The sequence below is a fragment of the Protopterus annectens genome, chromosome 1.part2 (genome assembly GCF_019279795.1).
Source record: "Protopterus annectens isolate FY-2018-M chromosome 1.part2, PAN1.0, whole genome shotgun sequence".
Classification (NCBI taxonomy): Eukaryota; Metazoa; Chordata; order Ceratodontiformes; family Protopteridae; genus Protopterus; species Protopterus annectens.
Genome location: NC_056727.1, coordinates 1,114,845,380 through 1,114,872,548, shown reverse-complemented (window position 1 = coordinate 1,114,872,548; position 27,169 = coordinate 1,114,845,380). Strand labels below are relative to the sequence as shown.

Below are 27,169 nucleotides of genomic sequence, written 5' to 3'. Positions count from 1 at the left end.
TCCTTAACAAAGACTATCCTCACAGATTTTTTTTTGGAAAGTATGTCCTTTCATTGTACTGCTTAACTTTACTCACCAGGACATATTCTTGCTCCCCTGCCAGGTAAACCAGCAGCCCCCCCCCACCAGATTGGCCTTTCTTAGTCCCCTCTCCTTCACTCCCTATTTTTGCCCTTGGTACGTATTTTCCTCTCTCTACCCCATCTCTGGTTCCTTGCTCTGTCTGATATTTCTTTCCTAACCTGGCCACTAGGTGGCGCCCTTCTTACCACAACTCCTACTATCCTATTCTCTGGGTATCTCATTGCAAATCCTACTGTCCTTTCCTGTTCCATACTTTATCAGTGCAACTTACTATTTCTCTCTTGAGTAACTTCTCTATCTCACCCAGCAATATCTCATTTACCCCCCACTTACCATACAATCTCCTCAAACTCTCTACTGTTTAGCTCTCCCTTACCTTTATCACCTGTTTCTCTCTTCTTGCCTGATTGTTTTCTGCAACTGGTTGTCCAGTTCTTCCCCACTCCGTTCGCTACGCTCACTCCGCTCCCCACCCTACCCCCAATTCCCACCCACCCCCAGGGGTCCTACCTTTATACATACTTAGACACACCCCTAATTACCTAACTTCCTATCTCTACTTCCTGCACAACTACCTTTAACTTCTTTCTCCTAAAACCACACCCTCTCTCTTAAAGCAAATCCTTACCACCTCACCCTATTATTTTATATATCACACAATCCTACACTTACTAACCCCTCACTCACTGAAATAATGCCTCCAACCCTTAACTCAATCTTTCCTCTTCTTCTCCTTAACATCCTGTTTTACTACTACACTCTTACCTCCTATGAGCACCTTAGGCTTAACCAACCTCCTGTATTACACAAACTTACTACAACTACACTTCCCATACCTGACCAAACTCATATTAATATACTTTCAACCTGTCCCTGCCTTTCCCCCCTCTACCATAAACTACACCGTTACAAATTCACAACCTCCAAACGGTTCTTTATAATACCCATCAAATACACTAAAGTCTTTCAAATCCCACAAACACTTTTATTAATACATGGGGACATCCACCCCAACCCTGGTCCCAATACCCTCCTCAATCCCACCCCTACAAACCAAACTAATAACTATACTAGCTCTCCCTTCACCACTGACTCCCTCTCTATTGCTCACCTAAATATTCGTAGCATTAACAACAAAGTAACACAACTTCATGCATTAATTCACTTCTATGCCTTTGATATCCTCTGTCTCACAGAAACCTGGCTTAAACCCAGTACCAAAGACAACGAATTTACTCCCCCTGGCTATACCACCTTAAGGCAAGATCGTCTTAATAAAAAGGGTGGAGGTGTGGCCCTCCTATACAAATCCGAACTGCAGGTAGCCTTAATTGACTCTTTGCCCCCCTCCCCAGCAAATGCTGAAATACTTTGTACCAAACTCCAACTTAATAAATCCAAGGCTATAAACATAATATGTTCCTACATCCCCCCAGGCAAGAACATCAATACCATAGAGAATATACTTAGCTGGGTCTCCTGTAACTTTCCTCAAGAAACCATAATCTTAGGTGATTTCAACATTGACTGGAACTCCTGCATATCCCCCACTCCCACCATTCACCTTAATCTCTTTAACTTTCATCAAACCATCAACTCCCCTACTAGGATAAATAAATCCACCCACAAACAAACCATTCTAGACTGGATTATGACCAACAACAATCCCCTCTCCTACAAAACAGGAATACTCCCTGATAATATAAGCGACCACCTCCTTACCTTTATCACTAAAGTAAAAATTAACAATCCCAAACCAACTACATATCGTACCAAATACAACAAAACAGAATTTAACCTAGTATCCTTTCAAAATGAACTCAGGGAATATAACTGGTCTACTCTAAAATACCTCCCAATAGATGAAGCAGTAACCCATTTCAACAATTCCTTCCTACAAATTCTAAACCAGCATGCCCCATCCCGCTTAGTTAGAGTCAGTTCCAAAGCGGCCCCATGGCTCTCTAAAACAACTAAACAAACTATGCGAGCTAGAAATAAACTATGGTCTAAATGGAGGTCCACAAAAAACCCAATTGACCATCAAAACTTTAAGTGTCTGAGAAACAAAACAAAGAAGCTTATCTATCTGGACAAGAAAAACTATCACCTTCAATACCAACAAAACCAACACCAAAACCCAAAACAATTTTGGGCAGGAATAAACAAACTACTCCATCCAGGCAATACCAAAACACCTACCCCAGACAGCCTAGCACAAACCCAACCTAACATAATTGCCAACACTTTCAACAATTTCTTCTCTCAAACAGTCACCTCTCTAGCTAATACCATGTCCCCAATCCTCCAAACTACTCTCACTCAAAACAGCACCCATAAGCTAGACTTTAAAACCGTCTCAACAACCTATATACGTAAGCTACTATCTAAACTCAAACCCTGCACCCCTTCAGCAGACAAGCTTCCAGCTGAATATCTGCAACTAGCTGCAACAGAAATAGCCTACCCAGTCTCCATCTTAATAAACAGAACTATAACGGAATCCAAAATCCCATCCTGTTGGAAAATCTCCCATATTATTCCCCTCCATAAAGGGGGAAACTCCAATGAACTCTCCAATTTTCGGCCTATTGCCCTTCTATCTCCTCTATCCAAAATAATGGAACGCTGCATTCACCATCAACTTCTACATTATCTCTTAAATAACAAATTGCTTGTAGAATCACAACATGGTTTTAGACCCTACCACAGTACTTCCACTGCCCTTCTCTCCTTCACTGACTCTATCAATAAAAACCGTAACAACAACCTGTTCTCCTCCGCACTATTCTTGGACCTCTCAAAAGCATTCAACATGGTCAACCATAAACTTCTCCTCAATACCTTACAATCCCTCTCACTTAATTCACAAGCATTACAGTGGTTTGACTCATACCTGACTAACAGAAAACAAGCAGTCCTCTGGGACAGCCATCTATCCTCCCAACTCCCAGTTACTATTGGCGTCCCACAAGGATCCATCCTAGGTCCACTACTTTTCTCTATTTTCATAAATAACCTGCCCACTTCCCTCCCCACATCCACTTGTATACAGTATGCAGATGACTCCACTATCATCTGCTCTGCTTCGTCCCCAGCACAACTCCACTCTGCTACCCAATTGGTCTTCTCTGCAGCAGAAAAATGGTTTCAACATATCTGTCTCCTCCTAAATCCCAAAAAAACCAAACTTCTACTTTTCACCCCAACCACTAAATCCACCCCTATCACTTTTTCAGTTGTATCATGTAATGGCACTGTCATCAAACCAGACTATTCCACTAAGCTGCTAGGCATCACCATAGACAATCAGCTAAATTTTGACTATCACATCGACCTAACTATCAAGTCAGTCAATAAAAAGATTGGTGCCCTTTACAGACTTAAGCCCTTTCTCACTGCTACTTCCCGAGTGGCTCTTGCCCAAACTCACCTCATTTCAACATTATTGTATGCCTCACCTACCTTTACCAACATATCTAAAGCTAATCTTCAAAAACTCAATACCGCCTACCATAGTATAGCCAGATTTGCCACTGGCTCTGCATTTCATACTCATCACTGTCTTAATTTAAAGAAACTAAACTGGCTTGAACTTCCAAACCTAATACTCCTCCAGCAACTAATCATCACCTTTAAAATTCTACATTACCCCGCCAACACACCCATACTAAATAATCTCATCACACCTTACAAAAATCTCACTACACTTAGATCAACCAACAGGCTACTAGTTACTACTTTGAAATCTCATAATAAATCAGGTGATTCCTTATTTGCAAACACTGTTGGTTCTATTTGGAATAAACTTCCCCCAGAACTGACCTCCCTAAGTTCATGTTATCTTTTCAGAAAACAGATAAAAACTTACCTACTAACTCACTGGCTATGCCCTTGCTCCAACCCTGACTGACCCCAGTAAATTTTTTCACTCTCCCTAGTCCACTCCTTTGTACTTTTGCTCTTCTGTTCTTACTTAAACTGTCTCCACTGTCCCATTTTTGTCCCATCACTCTTTAGTTCTAACAACTGTTAGACTCCCCCTCTGACCATGCTGATACCTGCCTCTTGCTTCTTCATTCTGTCCTCCTTTAATCCTACTACCTCCAGCATTTCACACTATCTTTGTCTTTTTCTTTTCTTTTCCCCCCTTTACTCTACTCTTTCTATCTGCAATATAGCCTTACTCAGTCCACAATATCACTACCTAACAGAAACTGTATCTCTATCAACAGTCTCTTTACTTCATTTTTGCCTTTCCTATACTCCAACTATATTTTATCTTTACTCTACTAACCTGCTTATTAGACACATTAGATAAACCATTTTCAAGCATTCAGCCAATACCTACTTGCTGTCAGGACTACCTACTAGTTAAAATTTTAACATCTAATTATTTTTTATATGATACTGTAGCTTTTCTGCTGAGCCCCTGTCTGAATTTAAATTGTCATCTAATCAGTTTTGTATTAGAAAAATGTATATGCATTGTTTTTGCCTTATTTTATTAGTTTTATGTGTATAGTTAGTTTATTTAGTGACTACAAACTCTGTAATGTCTTAGTCTGATAGTGGAGCTTTTCTCCTCGGGCCTCTGCTGAAAATGGACATGTATCCAGCCAGACTAGCCCGGTTAACAAATGTAAAATAAAATAAAATAAAAAAATAAAAATAAAAAAATAAAAATATATATATATATACATATATACATATATATATATATATATATATATACATATATATATACATATATATACATATATACATATATACATATATATATATATATATATATACATATATATACATATATATATATATATATATATATACACACACACACACACACACACACACATGTATTCTCTCGGGTCTACTAGATACGGCTGACATTTCAAAATGTCGACTCTCATATCGCCGAGACCATATGATCGACATTTGAAGTAAAACACAAAACACAAACTTACCTTAATGCTGCTAGCAGGGGGGCTTCACCCCCACACCCCCCATAACTTAAATATGCCAATTCCGAGATCGCACTACAGTGCGGAAGTGGAAATCTTTCCATTCCGCACTGTAGTATGATGCCGGTTCCCCATGGTCGACATTTCAAATGTTGATCATATGGTCTCGGCCATATGAATGTCGACATTTTGAAATGTCGACCATTAGAAGGGACCCATTCTCTCATATATCTGATTTATGCAGCTCTGCTATTTTAACATAGCAGTAATGCGTATTATTGGGAAAGCTATGGTAGGACACACTCAGGTATGGTTTGGTGTGGTATGGTTTTGGTAATGAGAATAAAAGCCAGGTGACTAAGTTAAGACCCAACACTGCAATCATCATCATATATATTACTGCTATTATACAATTGTAAAAAGTTATAGTGTTTGCTGTAAACTCCTCCAGATAATGCTCAAATCTTGCTATTGCTCATAATTTTACAATACCTTATCCAACAACTATGTGGAATACAACTGTTTTAAGCTGCAGCTATCCTTTCCATTACTTAATACAGTTCTTCCAAGCTGCCAGTGCTATACCGACTCTTGGATTGCACTCCATTGCTTTCTGGGCTGCACTACTATCCTCCAGTACAGTAATTCCTCATCATTGCTGCTGTTTTTTGATTTGATGTGCTTCAGTCAACACTGAGAATGCAGATAGATTGCCTAAGCTTTCTATTACTGGCTCAGCTCAACTATCACTGCACTGAAGGATTATGTTGTTTGTAGAAGACACCTCTAGCATGAGGACAGTCATGTGACTATTTAATATTAGAAGGTAGAGGTCTAAATATTCTGCAGCTTCTTCGTAGGGCAGCTGCTGCAACTATGATGTCAGCTTTGGAATGTTTGGCTAATACAGGAATTCTATTTTTGGGGCTGGAAAAGCTTAGATCCTTGTTAGTCCTTTTCGGGGCACACATATGTAGGAGTGCACAGTTGGCCTTAAGAAATGGTGGAATTCATCCATTATCGCCCACTGGGTGCATTCTGTTATCTATCAGCAAATACCTGCTAGGAGGACAAATTCTGGCCCCGACTTCAACTTCTCCTCTGCCAGGGCCTCAAGGATCTCACTAACTCCTTGTGTTTACTGGAGAAGTTTGTGTTGCATGTAAAATATCCTCCTCAGGAGAAATAGCATTCTGCTATTGTTCCAGACACAGACAAGGGGAACATAAATCTGTAAATCCACGTACGGCAATGCTCCTGATGCTTATTGGTGAAGTACAAAAGGTGCAGGTTGATGCAGGGGTGCTTACATGCATATCAAAAGATAATGCTCCGTGTCCATTATAAGAGTGCCCAACTGGTCTCCTGGAGAAGAGATGAGGCAACTGTGAGTATCAACAAAGATCACATCTGTGACACCGGTCAAATGAATATCAGTATACAGAAATGAAGGTACTCACCATAAGAGTAAATCTCTGAGGAAGACGACATTGGCGGTTGCCAGGCTTTTTCCTTGCAACAGAAAGTGACCCTACATGATGATGATAACACTTGTTTCATGCTGCCACCTCTCCTCAGTCAGTTGTCTGCATGTGGGGGTGCACAGCATTCAGTAGTAATGGATGCTGTTGTAAGCAGTCATTTTAGAGGCTCAGTAGCAAAAACAGCTAGTACGAAAGATTTCTTCAAGTTAAGAGGAATCTTTTTCACTGGGAGCTTGGTGACTTATTTAGGTTGGTGATAGCCTGCTAAACTGTAATTTAGTATTGGAAAATAACATACACTTTTACAGTATCAGTCGCTATAGGAAAGAACCCCCTCTTGACTGGTTCTGGGTAACTCCCTTCTACCAGTTATAGTCTGGGAACATTTTTAGTGGATTTTGCACTAGGGCAAGCCATGTGCTCAGTGCTGGTGTACACTCTAATCTCATGTACCAAATACACAAGTATGCCTAAGTCACTTCCACCATTTCACCCTGGCCAACAGTGAGCTTCTCCCTGTAAGTCAAGAGATCACAATGACTATTTGACACCTGCAGTACTAACAAGTAATACACAAGTGCAAATATACCTCACTAAGAAGAAAATCCAACAGTTGAGGCTGGATGGAGGGCCCATCCACACAGACAGGGGTGGTGAGAAAATGTGTGTGACTTGTCAAGGATGGTCTTTAATGTTAGCTTAAAAAAATACATTTCTACTGTATCAATTGATCTATGCATGGACTACACTTCATGGGTCTGGTGCTATGTTGAATATTAAGCAGTAACCATCAAGCTTGACGAACTAGAGGAACACCCAACAGCAAAGACCAGAAGGCAAAATCTTGAAGTATGGCAGTACCACAATATGCCTGCCCCAGAAGGCAAAATCTTGAAGTATGACAGTACCACAATATGCCTGCCCCTGGAGTTGTGGTTTACACAATAGTGAAGGGTTAAAATATGCACCTAAGGCTTAACAGCTATGGCAGAGGTGTCTGCAACAGAGAAAATTTTAAAGCACATGAAGCACATACTTGGGACAGCCATTTCCATTTCTGTATGCAACAAGCTATCGAATGTCAAAAAATAATACTGCTGAAAAAATACCAAGCTGTTTGACAACAGCAAGCTCTTCTCTTTCTACAGCTAAGGGGAGAAACAGCTGTTTAATCCTCAAAGTACATTATCCGAGCTTCATATGAAATCTAGAGACACTATGTATCCAGGGTGTGAAAAGCTCTTTTCTTTCCTGTGATTTCTGCACCAGCAAAGAAAACAGGGAAGCAAATGTAGTGGTTCAAGGACAATTCAGAAACCACTTTCAGGATGAAAAATGGGTCTACATGAAAGATCAGATACACTTCCATACATATTACTGTTTAAAGCTCAGGGACCCTCATGTAAAGATGATGACAAATAGAAAGAATGCTTTCCAAGAAACAAACTTACCTATCACTTGCATCTTAGCTGTTTTTCAATAGTTTAAATACTGTAATGAATACTCCTTTTATTTTTTCACCCTATATTTTATACTCCTCATCATTTTCATTGCTACATAATATAATTATAGTGCCATCATTTTAGTGTTACAAGTTATTATCACAAAATGAAATCCTACTGCTTTGTTGTTTTACAGTTATCTTTCTTCACTCTGTTGTTGTGTGTCTTTCAGCTTTTCCCGGTTCGGGGTCGCACAGCGGAACTCCGGTCCGCTAATAATTGGCAGTTGATTTTTACATGCTGAGTTGCCAGCCCTGACGCACAACATTCAACGAAGGTACGCCCATTCACGCATGTCTCTACGCAGAAGACGCTCTAGCTGAGAATCGAACCAGACAGCGTCTTACTGTGAGGCGATAACGCTACCGCAGCACCACCATTAACTGTACATTGAATTTTTGTACTACAGTTTTTCCCCAGAGCTCCTCTGATAAAGGGTCTTTTTAGGCCAGTTGGACTAACCCAGTAAACAAATGCCAATAAATAATACAAACGTCAGTGCCACTGAGCCAGCAAGCTCAAACAGATGATGGGCCAGCCTGTCATTCACAAAGTTTAGGTCAAAAGAAGGAGAGCTGCTCTTTAAAGGATGAGGGAGGTGTGGTACCTTTCAAGGTGCTACATACCCAGCCACTACAAGAAAAATACCCAGCATGCACCATGACTGTGGAATAACTGATGCTCATATCCTAAAGGTGCCTGAGACAGGAAAGAATCATCTACAAACTGACCTAATGGGGCAGAATAGGGCACCGTTCTATACAGACTGAGAAATCTTTCCACATGGAAGCAGAAGCCTATTGAGTGGACATCTTCCTAGCAGCCACAAATCTTAAGGCAACACGTGAGGTACAATCGGCTGTTACGTCTACAGTGATGAACATTCTAGAAACACAACTTTTCCTGTACCTCCAAAGACACGTGTGACGGAAACTATGTCCCTCTCAGCCACCACTGGTCAACAAGAAGTGATTCCTGAGTTTTGAATGGCACACAAAAACAGTATAGGACTCTCCATTGTCACAAGATGAAGAACAATTCAACCTCACCTTTGCCCTGCAAAACTAACCAGAAGAGAAGAAAGACTACATCCTCTTGAGTGGCAAAAAGTTCAAACTCTAGACTGCCCTGTTTCTGGAACACTTATCAGTCATGGCCTCTCAACCTGCAGAGCCAGGAGACAACTGGAGAAGCAGCAAAGACAATTTGCCTGCTCATTCACCACCTTGTGTAAACTGCTGAGATAGTGAAGGCCCTGTCCAAGGCCCACTTTCTGATGAGAATCACCGCCAGTGAAATAGGTAAGTGAAATAGGTAAGACCTTGTGCCCCATGCCAGTTTATGAGCCAAACAATGGACTGGTTGTCTGACTGAATGAGAAGAAAGACAGAAGCGGCTTTCTCTCCAAGGCTCTCACGGTCAGGAAGACTGCCGGAAGCCCCACATGAATGACATGGAGGCCCCTCTACTCCAGGGAGAAATCAGACCTCTTGTACAGTGTAGGAAGTGAAGAGTAATCCTTGCCCATAAAGCAAGTATCTGTAGTCAATTTACAAAGGGCTGCGCAGTGAAAAAGGAAGGCCCTTAATACGCTTCTAGGAACTCTCCACTATTTCAGGGTTTGGTGATAAGAGTCTAACAACAGAAGGACTACGATAGCTACATGGCTCCATACCCACTGACACTAAATTTCACTGCAACACTGGCATCTTCAAACATGCAAATGGCACCATGAGGGCTGTGGAAACCATCATGTCCAGAAAATGTAGTAGAATATCAGCCTTAACCTTGTAGAGCTGTGTTCCTGAGCGTGTCCTTTGAATGAGATGCCTAGTAACTATGCACATGTTATCAGTTTGAAAGCCATTTCCTACTACAATATTACCAGCACACCATTTTTTTTTTTGTTTTTCTTAATGTAACACAGGCAATTTATTCTTTAAGGGCAGCAGGCACTGAATTTGTAGATAAAGCACTGAAATGCAAAGCTGTTAACTAGCAGCAACCTCTTCATTATTTACAGTTTTCTCTTTAATGTGGAATTATTCAAATGGAATGTCTTCTGCATAGATTGTGTATATTGACTGTTATTAGTGGATTGTAATGGCAGAAGTTGAAGTGGCCTTTTATGGTTGAAATGTTCTGAAATGGGTAGTTTTGCTATTACTGGTTCATACATTTTGTTTCACTGGAAAAAATATTCAAAACTACAAATTTAAAGCACACTCTAGCAAGTGGTGCTGTATCATACAAGGAATATAATTTAATACAATCAGGAAGGTGAATCAACGCTCACGTGCATATATGCAAAGTCCTAAAAATGAGTGCAAGGGGCCCATGGTTTGAAAACAGCCTAAAGGTAAACTTAATCCACCACTGGCCAGATGCATTTTCTATGAATGCAAGTTTCAATGTAGTTTCAATTAATCTGAGTTTCAAGGGCAGCCATTTACTGTTGTTCATGCAAAGTCTGTTTTCATTGTGAGACTATATTATTTTGTTTAGCAAATGGCTATCACTATTTGTGCTACAAAATTTGAAATAAAAGTTTTAAATTACATCCAAATATTTATTGTAGAAGTGAAGAAAATAGTATGTACATTGATAGGTTTGAACAGCCTTTATGGGGACAGTGGAATGGCTGGGGGGAACAATTCTTTGCCTTGCCAGCAGAGCTGAATGGCCCTATAAGGCATGGAGAAAACTCTAAGAGGGAAGCTCTTGGCCTCTAGTATCTCAACCCTTAATAGGGTTACTCAAGAGGCTATCCCTTGGGATCAGGTAGGTTAGACTTAAGAACATGCAAAACAAATGGGGCTGGGGCACCAGCACACTGGAATGCACCTCTACAGGACAGAAGGCAGTACAGTATCTCACTTCTGGTTCCTTAATTCTCATCTGATGTACAGGACCTGCACGTGTTCAAGTCCTTGTTTAGTGATCCAGTAGGACATTTTAGTAACAGACCTACGTCTAGGAGAGCTACTCTGTGACCTACCCTCTGAGCATCAGATTTTGTGGCAGTGCCCTGGCTGATAACTGACAGTTGTATGTGTGAAGAACTTTCAAATGCTGCCACCCTTCTGCAGCAAGTTAAATTAGAAGCTGTTATTTCTAGCATCTCGGAGTGTCAGGGTGGAACCACTGCCACCTACAGCAGTAGCTACTGTTGTGCTCTTCTCCAAGACAATAAAAACTATGTCAAAGTGTGTCTTGACTGGTAATTTGATGGCCACATGAACAACAGGCAATGCCAAAGTGGGTCTTGACTGGTAATTTGATGGCCACATGAGCAACAGGCAATGCCAAAGTGGGTCTTGACTGGTAATTTAATGGCCACATGAACAACAGGCAATTCCAAAGTGGGTCTTGACTGGTAACCTGATGGCCACATGAACAACGGGTGATGCCAAAGTGGGTCTTGACTGGTAATTTGATCCCTGTATGAGCATTTAGACTTGCATTCTGAATACAGGAACTTTTTCTAATGAAAGTTAGAATCATGATCTGTAGTACACAAGAAATGGCAGGCGTAGGAGCTGCTTCTTCTTTAGAGGTCAATGTTCATTATCACCACATGTACCAGCACTGGGTGCTTCCACTCACAAGTATAGCATCAAGTGATGAAATCTGCTGAATGGTAGCTGATGGAAAAGAAGAACAAAACCACAAACCCCACACAAGAGGGCCCTCAATGTTAGAACTGTATATTTTTTAATTGATATGAATTTGAGGAGTTGTGTACAGAGGGATTAAATGTGTTATAGAGCACTACTATACTCAGAGGCTACACTAAAGGGTCCACACCCATTTGCCGTGAAGTGCTGTTACCCTAGGATTCATTATTAAGTAATGGGGTGCACAGAATCAGCCTGCTGCCAAGGGGAATGTATGTGGAAAATGCATCTGCTTGTATTCAGTAGGAATAGTTGATTTACAGTTAGACTATTTCTGGACAATTTTGTTTCTGCAAACTGTGGTATTGACTGCCACTTTCAGTAAACCACTGCTCAGCAGTATGGTTTACATTGCTGCAATACGAAGCCTTGGTGGGTGACCATATGAACACAGTTAGCATATACCATTTTGCATTCTTCTAGTAAGAAATGCATACTAAATCCTTTGGTACAGTAACTTAACTGAAAGAGTTAAGCACATGATGACTAGATACAGTTTCTTGTAAGCAAACTCTAATGCTACTAAATCTCAAAAAAAGGGAGTATCTGTACTACAAGTCACTCCCCAGTCTAATGATACAGGAAGTATTCTGCAAAAATAATAGAAATATGCATCCACCTTATCAGTAGATAAACAATGAGGGATTCTGCAGCGGGCAACTTCTGAGATTTTCAATTCTGGTACCCCAGGTTGGCAAAATTCTTCTTTTCATTCCCAACTTAGGAAGACTTTGGGAGGGATAGTGGAGCAGGAACTTCAGGATGACTCATACCATGCCATCACACTCTGGCTAGAAGGGTAAATCCAACCTCTGAGCAACTCAGACAGATTATAATCAGATGACGATGTACAAGATGAATAACATAAAAAGAACATAAAAATGATGCACTTTCCAAAGTTACGGGAAAACCTATCTACAGCCGCAGGAAGAAGTGCTATCCATACACAATAGAACAGCAAGAGGGAACAAGGCCTCCTTGCAGATTACTCAATATGGACATAATACAGAAGATTATGACTGGGGCACTCATCATAAATGAAAGTTACGTATTTACCATAACAGTGGATTATTTTCATCCATGTCCATCTGACATGGCATTTAGGTACCGAGCCGGTCCTCAGGTCCGATCTGGCCATTTGCTAGTGTTCTAGTGCCTCCACCTCCTACATTTTTCCCACAATCCACTGCGAGTGTCATATAGCATCAAAGTTGAGGGGAAAATCTGCACCAGCGAACATTAATAACCTCATAAATTAACAAAACGTGACAATTTGGATGGGGATGGAGGAAGGGATGTCATATCAGACAGATGTGGGTGAAAAAGATCCAACATTATGATAAGTGCATCACTTCCACATCTTATTTCATCCATCCGTCCATCCAATGGCACAGAACCCTGAGCTAACTAAAACCTTGGGCGAAATTATGACAAGATTCTTTTGAGAACCAAAACACTGAATGCAATCCTGGTTCTGGAGATGAGGTCTACTCTATAATGTTTGGGAAAGACATGCAATGTGGACCACATGGCTGCAGTACAACTATCAACAATGGAGGAATTTGTGAAGAAGGCTGCTGAAGTTGCACTAGACCTTGCAGAATGAGTTCTGGGTTTTGTTCTTTGGGACATGTTGATGTTCAAACAAATACAACGCAATCTGATAGCCATTTGGATAGGGTTTGCTTAACAAATTTAGAACATAATGGGTAATGGGTGTGCAAGATACAAATGAAAGTTTTGGTTTTATGAAAGTAAAATCTGAGGTGCTAGAGGATGTCTAAATTATGCAAATGTTACCTTTATCCTTTATTGGAATAGTCAGGTACAGCAATGGATTAGTTAATACTGTTTTTGGAAGCAACCTTTGGAAGAAAGAAAGGGCTCATTCTTAGTCTGACTTGGTCTTTACAAAAAATCAAATATGGAGGCAAAGGAGATATGGCATGTAGTTACGTAATTCACCTGTCTGACTAACAGCACTTCAACTGTAATGTAGAAGTTGGTCCTAAGGGAGGCTTTGTTAGTGATTTGAGCACTAAACTAAAATCCGAAGGTGGAGTGGGGTCTTTATTAGGTGGCCATAGCAGGAACGCCCCTTTGAGTACCAGTTTACGAGAGGCCATTATTTTATTTTGGAATCCAGGTGATAGTTGGAACTGGTGGATAACTGTACATTAATGGTAGAGAACTCGAACCAGCATGAATCAGTTTAGAGAAAAACTGCAAAAGATCTGCAACTGAAACAGAATATGGATCAAGCCTTTGGCAGAGTGCCAAAATACAGAAACAATTCCATTTCCGCGTGTAAATTGTTTTGAAAAGACTGCTTCTAAGAAGCAGATAAAATGTGGATCACATCCTGCGAAAAAGCAGATTGTCTAGCCATTGTGAGTACTGGAGAAAATCTGTGGTTACTTTGAAGTTGTGAAGGCCCAGGTAAGGATGACTGGAGGCATGTGAAAGAAGATCTGATTGTGAATCTAGAAGCCAAGGGGCTTCCTCAAATGAGGTCTTAGTAGTGGAAACCAGGTCGGTCTGGGCCAGTATGAAGCAATGAAGATTATCTGCAATTTGCAGGTTGATACCTTCTAGTGCAATTTGTTCATCAGAGAAAGAGGACAGAAGGTGGAGAGTAAACCACTGGGTCACTCACAAACTACTTCATCCACTGGTGACTGCCCCTGTGGGGGAAAAAAGGTAAAACAGCCCCTTCTCCCAGCAAGTTAGACACCCCAGACATGTGCATTACTACTAGAAGACTGCCTGAATCGAATATCCATTGTTATACTCTCAGGGCTTCTCTGCAAAGGAAGTAAGATTTGGTTCCTCCCTGTTTGCAGATGTATCAAACTACTGATGTGTTGTCCAACTGTATGGCTATCACCCCTGAAGGCAAGAGGTCTTGAAGTTCCAGCAATGCTAGGATCGCTCTCATCTCCAGTATAGTGATGGGAATACTGACCTCTGATTGGCACTAAGAACCTTGAATAATCCATTCTTCCTTTGAAATGAGTCTTCCACCCCAATGGGGAGACATCTGTGGGTTGCAACTGCTACTAAAGGGGGTAGCACAAATAGTTTTCCTACTTCAGGAAAGACTGATGTTAGCCACCATTTTAGGTGGGTCTTGCAGGATGATGTTAAGTGAACTGTAGCTGAGGGAGAGTCTGTTAGTTGAGACCATTGAGTGGTCCACATCAGCTGGAGGATTCTCATATGCAATCTGCTTAATGAACCAATGTGACTGCAGCAGTCATGAGGCACAAAACTTCCAAGACCAATACCACAGGAATGTTTTGGTGGTGATGAAGGCTTACTACTGCACACTGAAATTACAAAAGTTTTTCTGGGATGAGACGCATGGCATACAGGTATGGCTCGGTAGTATCTGATAAATAGAATTTGTTGTGAAGGTTCTAGCTGTGACTTTTGATGCCTAATTATATGCAGACCTATAAAAATAATCCCTGTCTGTTAGTAAGGACTCCTTGGTTGTTGCATTATGAAGCCAATCATCTAAGTATGGGAAAACACCAATCCCTTTCAGCCACAGGTGAGCTATATCTACCGCCATTCACTTGGCAACTACACAGAGGGACTCTCGTGAGACCAAAGGGCAAGGTTCTGAACTAGTAATAACTGGTCCCTACCTGAAAGTGCAGAAACCTCTTGGATTCCTGTGCAACTTTAATGTGGAGGTAGGTGTCCTGGAGGACTATAAAGCACATCCAGTCATTTGTCTTGAGACAGGGCAAAATTGCCGATGGTAACCATTCTGAACTGGGTCTTTTTCATAAAAATGTTTTAGACCACTAAAGTCCAGAAATGGCTTGCGATCCTTTGTTCTTCTTTAGAACCATATGAGTCCTGAATGAACTCCTGACCCTCTCTGATCTGTAAGGACTTCCAGGATGGAGATCGCTTGATAAGATTAAGGCAGTTATGGTTGGATACATTTGGTAATGGTGGCTTCTGATGCAGTGGCCTTTGGAAAAATAGCATGGTACAGCTTCTCAATATAGTTTCTTGCACCCATTTGTCCTATGCGATGGCCATCCATGCAGTTAGGCATTAACAGAATCAACCCGACTGCCTGTCTGCAGAGGAGGACAGTCGGTTAGGCCTTCAGCAGTGCTGGTTAGGCCCTAAACCCCAGGTTTTGAAGACCCCCTTTAACTATGGAGTTGTCGTCCACTAAAAGGGCCACCTCTACTGCAGCCATCCCTATCTGAGGAGGGGCTGACTCTGGAATCTCCTGAACCATAGGGACTTGGGACTCTGATTCCTATTAAAATGTCTTTGAGGGTTCACAAATTTGAATCTCTTGGCAGAGAATGTCATCCCATCTTGCCAGTACCAAAGTTTCATTTTTACCATACGACCAAAAAGAGAAGACTCATCAAATGGAGTGCTAGTAAAGGACACATTTAAGTTATCTGCAAAATTGCACAGGCAGAGCCAAGCATGGTGTATTTGGGTTAAACCAGTGTCTGCCTTCCTGGCTGCTTCATCTGCTGCATTGTAATACACATGCAGGGAGAGACTGTTTATGCCAAATATGGTATTCAGGGTGGTTTGCAATTGTTTGCCAGACTCCTAAGTCATGGGCTGATCCAAAATATACATAGCTTGTTTTACTAGGTCCCCCTGGGATCTGTTCACATGCATTAAGTAGTTTAATGTCCTCAGGGAAAAGGTGTCTGTGGCAAATATGCACATTCCCATCCTGCCCTGTATTCCTTATTCAGGGGATGGACAGCGCAGGACTCATCCATGAGCTCCCTTTTATGTGGCTGCTACAATGACCACAGAAGTCCGCCAGAAGACCTTGAGACCATAACAGTCTTTCCTTAGATAATACCTTACCCAGTTTCCTTGGAATGGCTTCTAATGTGTCTGCTTCCTACCATGTCCTCCTAGAGACCAGGAGGGTTCACCTCAAGTGGTAGAAGGGGCACAGCTGTATGCCTAGAAGAGCACTTCTTTGTCCTAAAAAGGACTGGCTGGATGACAAAAATCCCCCCTGCTGCATTAATTCAAGGACCTCACAAATGTGAAGCCTTCAGGAGGCAAACAAGGGTGGTGAGTGTAATCCCCCCCCCCCACACTATTAATTCAAGGACCTCACAAATGTGATGTCTTTTGGAAGTGAATGGGGGTGGGGGTGTAATCCTTCTTTCATTCAAGTCAGTGTCTGAGGTAAATGACTCCAAAAAGGGAGTCTACATGTTTCCTTTTACAAGTTCTCTTCCTGGGGATATCCTTCTGTGCTCAGAGTCCCCAGAAGAGTCAGAATGCACTTGCTACACATCTCCAAGGATATGGTCCTGGTATGTCCCTGGGAACCATGATGACAGCGTTGAAGAGCTGTAGGAAGGACATCAATGGGAGCAGCACATACCAATGGAGTTACTGCTGATAGCCTGGGAGGGGAGGAGGTATTACCCTCTCCATAGCACTGAAGGTGGATCCAGATCCAATCCACATTCAAAATCCACTCTTTGAAATGGAGTCTTCCTCCAAAGAAGGAAAATATGGGGGTAGCCAGGAAGGGAAGCTCTGATACTGAGGATCAAAATGGCCTTCAGCTGGAGATTAGTACCCATCAGCTCAAACACCAAAGGACCCTGGCACTGAAAAAGGTTCCAAGAGAGTTATCCACTCTGATGGTGTTGATGACTAGGTGCCAAGGGACTGTTTCCGTGACCCATCACACTGAAGAGACTGAAGTGGAGCGAGCCAGAAGCAAAGGCATTTTTCTCATTTTTAGTTTTCACATCATATGGGTGCTCGTAAATACTCCTTTTAAATGTAAGCACTCGTATCATGTGAAAACTACAAATTAGAAAAATGCACTATACAAACACACTTTGGTTTGTACTCAAGCTAAGTTTTTATTTTTTGTATTGGAAGAAGTGCCAATTGATGTTGGGGTAGGCCCCGGGAGACTAAAATAAAATATAAAGATGTTTACTGGCAGCTTACAATGGAAGCCAATACAGCACCAGAGCTTAAAGGAGAACCGCAACCACAGACTCAAAAAAAGCATGTTTATTTCATCATGGTTTGGTGTTTCCTACATTTTAACACCACTCTGGCACTATTTACAGGTTTTTAAATATTTTTATACGTAATTTCTGAGTCTGACCACATGAGGTCTGGCATCTTGAAGTAATTCTGATTGTTTAGTCTGCCTCTAGGTTTCCCACAATGCAGTGCTTGTTTGTAAAACATTACATCATGCTGGCCTCTTTCTTCCTAAAGCTTCTGTCACTGTATTGATTTACAAGCTGTCTTTCAGTCAGTTTTAAGTAACATTTCATGCCATTCAATTACTACTTAAAAAACAGTGCAAATACCACAAGACAGACTTTCAAAGTGCTTTTTTACTGCAGATTCTTTTTAGAATGGCTATACTGCAGTCTTTTGTAAAGCCTAAATTGTACTACTTTGACTAGTCTCCCCATCCCCTTCACACCTAACTTCCCTAGCTGTCAAAGTGCTAAGGGCAATTTGAGCTGTTACCTGCTGTGATTGACAGCTCACAGCAGGAGACTTGTCTCAGGTACTGTTTCCTTGTTCTAGCCTTTATTTTCTGTATGGGTAAGGGAAGGACCAGGGAGCTGTGGCATCACAATATGGATGGGTTTTTAGGATGGTTGTGGTGATGTCAGTTTCGGGAGGGAACTGGACAGAAAACTACCTGTATTCGGTGGCCTTGAGGACATCAATGAATTGGAGACTGCAGCAATCTTTTCTAGGGTGGGATAAAAGTTTTTTGAAAGTGAAACCATCACAGTACAGTAAGGTACTGTTCTAGTGGAGAGAAACAGTCAATTTCAAATATTTTAAATGCTGTATTGTTGTTTATTCATAGCAGAGACAGTAAATAGAGAGAAAAAGGATACAAAAGTTGAACATTTAATAACAGAATCCCTTTGTTGTCCTTTAATGAAAATGTGTCTTTAGCCCCTATTTTTAAAACTAAGAACAGCTAGGCTATAATTCAATCGTTTAAATGTAAATATCAAGTGTGTATCTCAAGTATTTTTTTATCCGTTTTCATCACTTTTCTTATAATCTCTCTCTCTCTCTCTATATATATATATATATATATATATATATATATATATATATATATATATACACATATTGTTTACATATGATATACATTTACCTTTGATGAATTTATGTTTGGATTTTTCTGAGCCGTGTGTGTGTATATGAGATAATTAGGTGCAATGTTGCTTTCAGGACAGTAGATGGTGCTTTAGAATAGTGCAATATACATTGTTTTTAGATGCGTTACTAATGACTGTTTTACGTTTAAATATTTGTCATATATATTATGCTAATAACCTAAGACTGATACAGTAATAGTCATTTAATACTTGCTTTTATTCTTCTTAGTTTTCTATTTATTACTGATATGGTTATTTACTTATTCTACGTTGCTGTGATTATTCACTGAAGTTTAATTGTTTTTAATAGTCAGTTAACATGATGGATTATTGGATACAAAATATATAAACCCCAGAGTTGTTTAGTGTGTTACATCTGATGAAGTCTGTGAAATGAAAATGTGGTGATTTAGTTAAGTGTTTATGTTTTTTGTTTAATATTAAAGTTTATTTTGGATTATCCAGAGTTCAGCTTGGTTCCTTTGCAGTGTTTTTTGTTTGGTCATTGGTTGCTGCACTTTGTGTGGTTTAAGCACTGTTTTCCTGCTTTGTCCAAGGTTGCTTTAAATGTAGAAAAACTGCTTTGATTTGAACAGACTGATGTATCGCACTGCTGATTTCTCCTATAACCTATTCCCATCTTGCAAATCATTCTAACCCCTTCTCATTGGATGTATAATAGAATGACTTCTCTAAAAAGGATGTATTCTGTCCTTAGTCTTCTGAAATAAAGGCTTTTTATTTCTGCTCTGCACAAAGGAGAATGAGTCGGAATTAGTAGTTACATGAAATATACTGAAAAGACTTTTTATAGTCTTACCCCTCGTCTCCAGCTCTTGACTTAAACATGAGCTTTTGAATGGAAAAAAATCTGAGGACACTTGAAGAGTAGTTATCACAGTTAAATCAGTGCCTGAGAAAGGCTGTCCCCTTTACTGTACATGTCTTATAAGCAGGACTGCAGAATTTACAAAACCCAAAGCAAACAATAAGTGAAAAGACATTTTTTACCAGCTGTATTTAACAAATATGCAATGTTATCCTTATCCAACTATTCACAAAGATCACGTAAGACACTTGGAAAAGAAAGATGGATTTTTAAAACTAAAAAGCAAAGTACTCAATATTTAATTATGTGAAACAAAAATAATGTAAAGCATCCTATAGTTTTGCATGTTTGTCAGAAGGAAAAATATTAGGGAAAAACAAATGATTTTACAACATTTAGCAGATCCATATCAACCCACTGTAAGTTGGGAGAATTAGCTCTGAATTAATAGCTAAAACTTTCAAGAACTCTGAGACTAGAGGTCAATAAAATCATCCTCACTCATGCTAACTGCCTAAATCAGGCTGGTCAGTTAGCACAGCTGTGAGAAAATATGATCCTGAGAAATGTGCCAGCAATGAGGAAGACTACATTACTGGCTCATTCCCATGCCTCTGAATCACACAAGCACTGTAAATACATGTGTGTATATCTAACTATCTAAACAATATAACGTCCCTAGAAGCTAAGAGGTTCTACGGGTAAGGAATAGGCCCACAAAAAGGACAGAGAAATGCCAAGTAAGACTGGAAAAAGAAATATCCTCTGGATGTTCATCTATCTCTGACAGAACCCTTGCCCCACAGTCAGGAGCTCTAGGGCAGTAAAAACCTCAGGGGAAAAGAAAAAGGAGAGGGCAGTTATGAAACACTGAAGAATCAAGGTATGACAAAAGAAAGGGGATGTAGGGCATAAAGTCCCCAAAAAAACCCTATCAGACCTCTAAGGAGGAATGAACACCTGATGATTGCACCATATATTGGTGTGAACTATTTTTAGGGAAAGAATGGGACATTGAAAGCGCTTGTATTGTCGGGCATGTTTCAATTAATTTATTAATGTTTTAATTTAACTGACAAAAGAAAGAAAAAAGTGTGCATTTGGATTTAGTGTTTCTTAGGTGGACTAGAGGGTGCATGCTTTGTGTATGAGGTACGCAAACATCCACTTCAGTTTTTGTAATTAATGTAAATACTGCAAGTTTAGAGGAACTTCAGTGACTACTGAAACATAGGTAACAGATGATAAGCTTGTGTCATCTTCAAGCTACGGATAAAGTTATTGTGATGTCTTCAGTCTATACATATATTTAAATATCTACAGAGTATACCATATGTTTTTACTGCTCCCTTAAAATGTAGTCCATGCAACGCGCACACACAAACTACAAATACTAGCTTCTTTAAACTTGATCACATCACAACTTTTGTTTGAAAAATAATAACAGCTGACCAGAAAAAACATGAGCAGATAAGTTATCTTGGCTTGAAAGTCAAGGGCTTCGATTGCCACCATATAGCTAAAAGTATAAATGCAGAAAGCCACATTGTCCAACACTTGATGGCAAGGAAATCAATACAGCTGAACTTTATCTAGAAATAATACGGAAAGACAGGAATGAAGGTAGAAAGGAAAAATATCAATATGATCTCAGCCATTCTCAGATGCAAAGCTATGAGACCAATAAACACTTGGCCAGGTATGAAAGTCTGCACATTTTCCTCAAATGTCCTTGTCATCTGCATGTGAAACTCTGAAGTCTCTTGATGGAATGCCTAACAGGGTTAGAGGAGACACCGACAGCACATTACACTGACATCCATTATGCATTGAGTTAGGGTAAATGTCTAAAGGCAGCTGAACAGAGACGAGCACAATTAACCACCCAATGAAGTGAAGGGTAAATACTACATGTGGAGTCGAGTTTATTCTTTACTTACTTTTTCAAAAAAATAAAGAAAAACTCTTTATAGACTAGTCCTTAAAATGGAGGTTTCCAACCACCAACCTATTGATTAACATGCAAGACAATAAAGAATATTAGGTGCCATCATCAGTCAAACCATGCCAACCAAGTTTGGGAATGAATGAATGAAAGGCAAATGAATCCTGTACATCTAACACGTGATAAAAATGGGGAAGTAGTTAATGGGAATTACTCCTGCTGGGACTGTTGGTCAGTAAACTTACAGTGGAACTGCAGTCTACGCCCACATTTTCAGTGCACAAGGGATGTTATTATTCGTCTTCCTGCATCATTCCTGAATATCAGTCTAGAGTCATTTGTCACTGTACCCTGCCTACTGAGGCAAGAGGAAGAGAAAGATAAGCCTTAAAGTAAAATTGTTAACCAGGTAAATGAACTGGTCCAAATACCCTTTTCAGCCATGAGCCACAGCAAAGGCAATAATAAATGCAAGAATACATACATAACAGGCGACATCAGTACAGAACAATTTACAGATACGTGCATTACACTTTTTTAACACAAATGTGTACAGGGACCATAATAGTGTGCATTGCACCCTTTTTACAGTTCTGAAATCAAGCACTTTGTGAATCTGCAATGTATGATATTAACATAAAACAGCTGAACTATTTACACATGCATGGAAATAAAACTGATGTGAAAGTAACTGACTGAAATATGCAAGTAACATTTTGGTAAGATGTGTAGCACTCAACTGATAGGTTAGCCATTGTCCTTAAAGCAAGAATATTTGTTTGAGCTGGTTGGATGGGACTTAAGTGTCTTTTTAAATGATAAAGAGGTCAATCGATTTTTTTATTTCCTCGGAAATGTCATTCCAGTAGGCAGGTGCCTTTTTGGCAAAGGCTCTACCAGCAGTTGCCAGCCTGAAGGGATCTATCTAGCTGTAGACAAAATGTGTTTTGATGAGAATAAATGTTATGTCTTTAAAAGAGGACAGCCTTTAATGGTGTGCAAAAGAATCATTAAGAACTTTATAAGGAAGTGTGTTTTAAGAGTAAAATAGCCCTAGCCTACACAGGTAGCCATTTTCAAGTAGTGATAGTGTGATAGTGATGTTCTCTGAATCTAACCAGATGGATGAATCCTAGAATCCTTTTCACTTTGCAAATTTTTTGTAATGTCAGTAGAATAAAGGAAAAAATAGGAAGTGCATATTCTGATCTGGGTATACGAACACCCACTACTTCTGCCTTCACAGTCTCTGGTGTTAGTAAACTGGAGATAGAGGACTGTATTGGCAATTGTTTCTATGTATGGAGTTAAGTAACGGTCAAAGATAAGGCAGGGATACTTCTGAGTTAAGGTGATAGGCAGAGTAGTACCACAGGGGTCACTGGTGTTTTTAAGGTGTTGGGGGTACCAAATAGAATAAGACTGGTTTTAGAGGTGTTTACCAGTAGCAGACTTGTATCTCACCAGTTCCGCAAGACAGAGAAGTCATAATTTTTTGCAGGTGTATTGGTGTTTTTAAATAATTTAGTAATCATAATATTTTCAGTATAAGCAGTTTATTTTAGGAAGAACACAATGCACATCACTGATGCCAAGAGAAAAGCAATGGACCTAAATTTTGACCCTGAATGTGTCTCCCCAGTTGTGGATTCTGACCCAGTGTCCAAAATTCTGAATGCGTGCCATGTGAGGTAATTCTTGAACCAAAATGTGATATCTGGAGAGAATACAATGGCAAGCAATTTATTAAGAAACACTGAGTTATTAGCTCTTCTGAAGGCTTGTTTCATATCCAGACCTATGTCTACTGTTAGGAAACCCTGATATATATTACTATAAATTTGACTGGTGGGAGTATAAAGTGTGGCTTAGGTACTGAAATGAGGTTAGACAAAGTGCTGTTTGCCTGTGGGAATATCATATTTGAATATCTATTCTGAGACCTGTGTGTAAATAAGTTTTTTAGGGATTTATCAAGTGCATGTTGACTACTGCTGTTGAAGCAAATGATACCTTGGGTAATGGGATTAATAGATATGATTGAAACTATGCAGGATAAGTCCAGACGATGGCGAGAGATTATAAATGAAGATAAAAAGGAATGCAAAGAAATGGACATCCTATCCTCAGCATTTTTAGATAAACTGAATAGATGAGTGGATGGCTAGACATAAATTTAAATCAGTTCATTTCATATAATGTAATAAAGTATCAGAGAAAAGGCCAAAGTAGTCCCAATTGCAGAGATGATCAAGGAGAACTGACTGCAGTGGTTTGGTCACATCTGCATGAAAAGCGGATGACGACTTGGTACAGATAACTTTGGAAAGCAGGAATAGGGTAAAAGGAATTGAAGGCATCCAATCAAAAGATAAATGAAATGAGTTACAGAAGACCTGCAACAGTTCAGCATGACTGTCACAGAAGGTAGGAAAGCCGTAATGAACTGAGTGAGATGGCAAAAGTTGACAGCATCCTGAAAACTATGTAGAAAACTGAAAAAAAATAGAGCTGATGATAAAGTATGAAACTCGAATGCCTTGCCTTATTGATTGACTTTACTCCTCAGAGATCCTCCTAAGAATAAAAAAAAAAATATATATATATATATATATATATATATATATATATATAAGGTATAAGGCAAAATTATGAGACAAAACCAAGGATAGTTAAGGGGTATGGACCCAAAGAATCATGATGGATAGTCCTATAGTTCTGTTTCAGCTTTCTCTGAAGGGATGGAAAACTATTCATAGGTTCATACTAGGCTATCTGCCCTAGGGCATTTATAAGCCTAGCCAGAGTGTGTTTGGCTTTCGCCACCCATTTTAAGTTAATTTTGCTATGCCCTTTTTCGAGGTTAGTATACTGTGCCTTTGTCTAACAGTGACACAGAAGTGATACCCGGGGTAAACCTACGATCTCCCATCCACTCATCAAGATTCCTCTTGAAGAGAGTCAATGAGGGACTCTGCCTAACCTGGTCTGGGATTTTATTCCAGAGTGAAGGGAGCCTCTGGGTTATGAATCTGTCACTCCAGCATGTCCTATTTATATAGTTTCATGGCTCATGACCCATCAATTAGGTTCATAGGTAGGTACTAGACTATCGGCCCTAGGGCCCATACAAGCCTATCCAAAAAATGTACCCTGGCTTTCGCCACCCAAGAAAATTATTTTCCTGTGCCCCTGTCGAGCAGAGCCACAGAAGTGATCCCTGGGGTGAATTTCCCATTTCCAATCCAATCATCAAGATTTTTCTTGAAGAGTGCTAATGAGGAGCTCTGTTTGACATAGATAGGTAGTCTGTTCCAGAGTATGGGAAGTCTCTGGGACAGGAATCTATCCCTCCAGCATGTTCTGTTTATTGTGGTGACAAGGTTTAGGTCCCTAGAGCATGCAGCTCGGAGGGATTGGGATTTCTTTAAGTGGAGCATGTCCAAGAGCTCTGGGTTTGACATAGCTTTGTATGTTAGGCAGAGATTGCCCCTGAGTAGGTGATATGTGATGGAGTAAAGCTGTAGTTTTTTGAGACGGTCTGCATAGGGCATCTGTTTGAGGCCAGTAATCCTCTTTGTGAGGTATTTCTGTGGTCTTTCCAGTTGTTGTAGATGTCTTGTGAGGTACATACCAAAAGGGGCGTTGTACTCTATAATGGATCTAATGAGTGATGAGTAGAGGGGAACAATGACCTCTTTTTTCTGGACGAGAATCCTTTTGTGATGAGATGAGCCACGTAGACGGATTTCCTGACCACTGTGGCGATGTGATTATCAAAGGAGAGACTACTGTCCACCTGTGTCCCAAGGTCTCATCACATTTTCGGCATTAAGTAGACTACCAGCTATGTGGTAGTTCATGGGTACGGAGTTTTTACCAAAGGGGATGACAATACACTTTTTGGCATTGAGCTTCAGGCCATGGCTTTGACACCAGGTATCTGTCTCAGTGAGGCCCTTTTGTAGTTTGTCCACATCGTTAGGAGTTTCGATTATGGCTCCTAGTTTGCAGTCATCTGCAAACTTTGTTAGCCAAACACCTTCTGTGTCGGCGTGCACTTCAGAGAAGTAGATACCAAACAGGAGAGGACCCTCTATAACTACAATAAATCAATCTGCACTGATTCTCTCCGACCTAATACCTCTACAGTACATTTACTGCACCTGTGCAAGAATTGTATCATCCCATGGTATGTCTGTCACTATACCTACTTAATCAATACATGCTTGTCCATGAAATGCAACCTTAGTGATTAGCTAAGCTGTACTGCATCTTTGTAAATGTTCTGCCCTACATACAGCACCGCTGGTTGGTCTCTTACACTGATACAACTGTCATCTCAGTCTTAGAAATTAACACTGGTTACATTTTTAACTTATTCAGCTATATTCTTGTAAAATGCATTATCTGCTGTACAATACACTCATTTAGCAGATGGCGACTATTATATAATGTTCAACATGTAGAAATACTTATTCAGAGTACTACTACTAATTTATCTGTACAACTTACCCCATCTCTTAGTGCATTGGCTTTTAGACTTGTAGAGTTAACCAATACACAGAATGCATTTTCTTAACCTTTAATGGTCTATGATGGCAGTAGCAGTTCTGGCACTTTTTTTTTTTTTTTTAACATTTCTATAGCACTTCCTGAAAAGGAAATGCTATACTCTTTTTCTGGTCCTTTACCAAATAAATAAACAAGGATTGGGCCTACTGCCTAAAAATGTCTACTAACATGCAACAACATTACCATGTCAATACACTTGCCTAGTCTGCTTTTATAAACTTTACTATACATTATAATTCAGTTTTAGCAAAAGCAGCCACCTCTGACGTCTGAAGCACTTTTTCATTCGCACCAACAGTTCCTTATGATGGCATGCTCTGTACTGACATACACAACTTTGGTTTTGACTGACTACATAAATATGCAGTACTGCTGTCGTACATAACAGGCAGACATATTTTACTCATAGTTCTTTTCACTCTGTTGCCATTTCTCCTATGCCTTTCCTCTCCAGCTTTTATCTCGCATACATATTTCTTGTCTGACTGGCTCAACATATTTTAAAATCTAAACATGACAAAGCCACTTTTAATTCAAAATATCACTGAAGCTAACATTTTTTCTGCATTTTCAAAAACTGGCATGCAGTGGTGGCCCACTGATCTCTCCCTATTACCACTACTGCACCTTCACCTTACTGAACATCACCTACTTCCACCTGTATGAACAGCCAGTGTCTAAGATCTGTACTTCCTTTATTGACAAAAAAATATGCATTTCAAAAAAAAAAATCTGCACTTAAGATGCTGTGACAAAAGTTTACAAGACTAAAATTGCTATGAACAACAGAAGTCCTCCCTCAAACTTGTACTCACTCCAGTGCAACATTGTTTGGGTCAAGGTCTTTTCCATTTCCTTGGTTTACAAGCTTCATAGAGAAAGAAAGCTTTAACTTGTCATCTTTTGTCTGAAAAAAAAATTAAAA

General features: G+C 40.0%; 1 protein-coding gene across 1 annotated transcript in view; it reads right to left on the bottom strand.

Annotated features, from left to right (window-relative positions):
- The window catches only part of ZCCHC17 (zinc finger CCHC-type containing 17), a 442,101-nt gene that overhangs the window by 291,089 nt on the left and 123,843 nt on the right, over positions 1 to 27,169 (bottom strand). Inside the window, exon 3 of the mRNA XM_044060004.1 lies at positions 27,060 to 27,151. Within this exon, the coding sequence (XP_043915939.1) occupies positions 27,060 to 27,151 (92 nt within the window). The remainder of the gene's footprint in view (positions 1 to 27,059; positions 27,152 to 27,169) is intronic.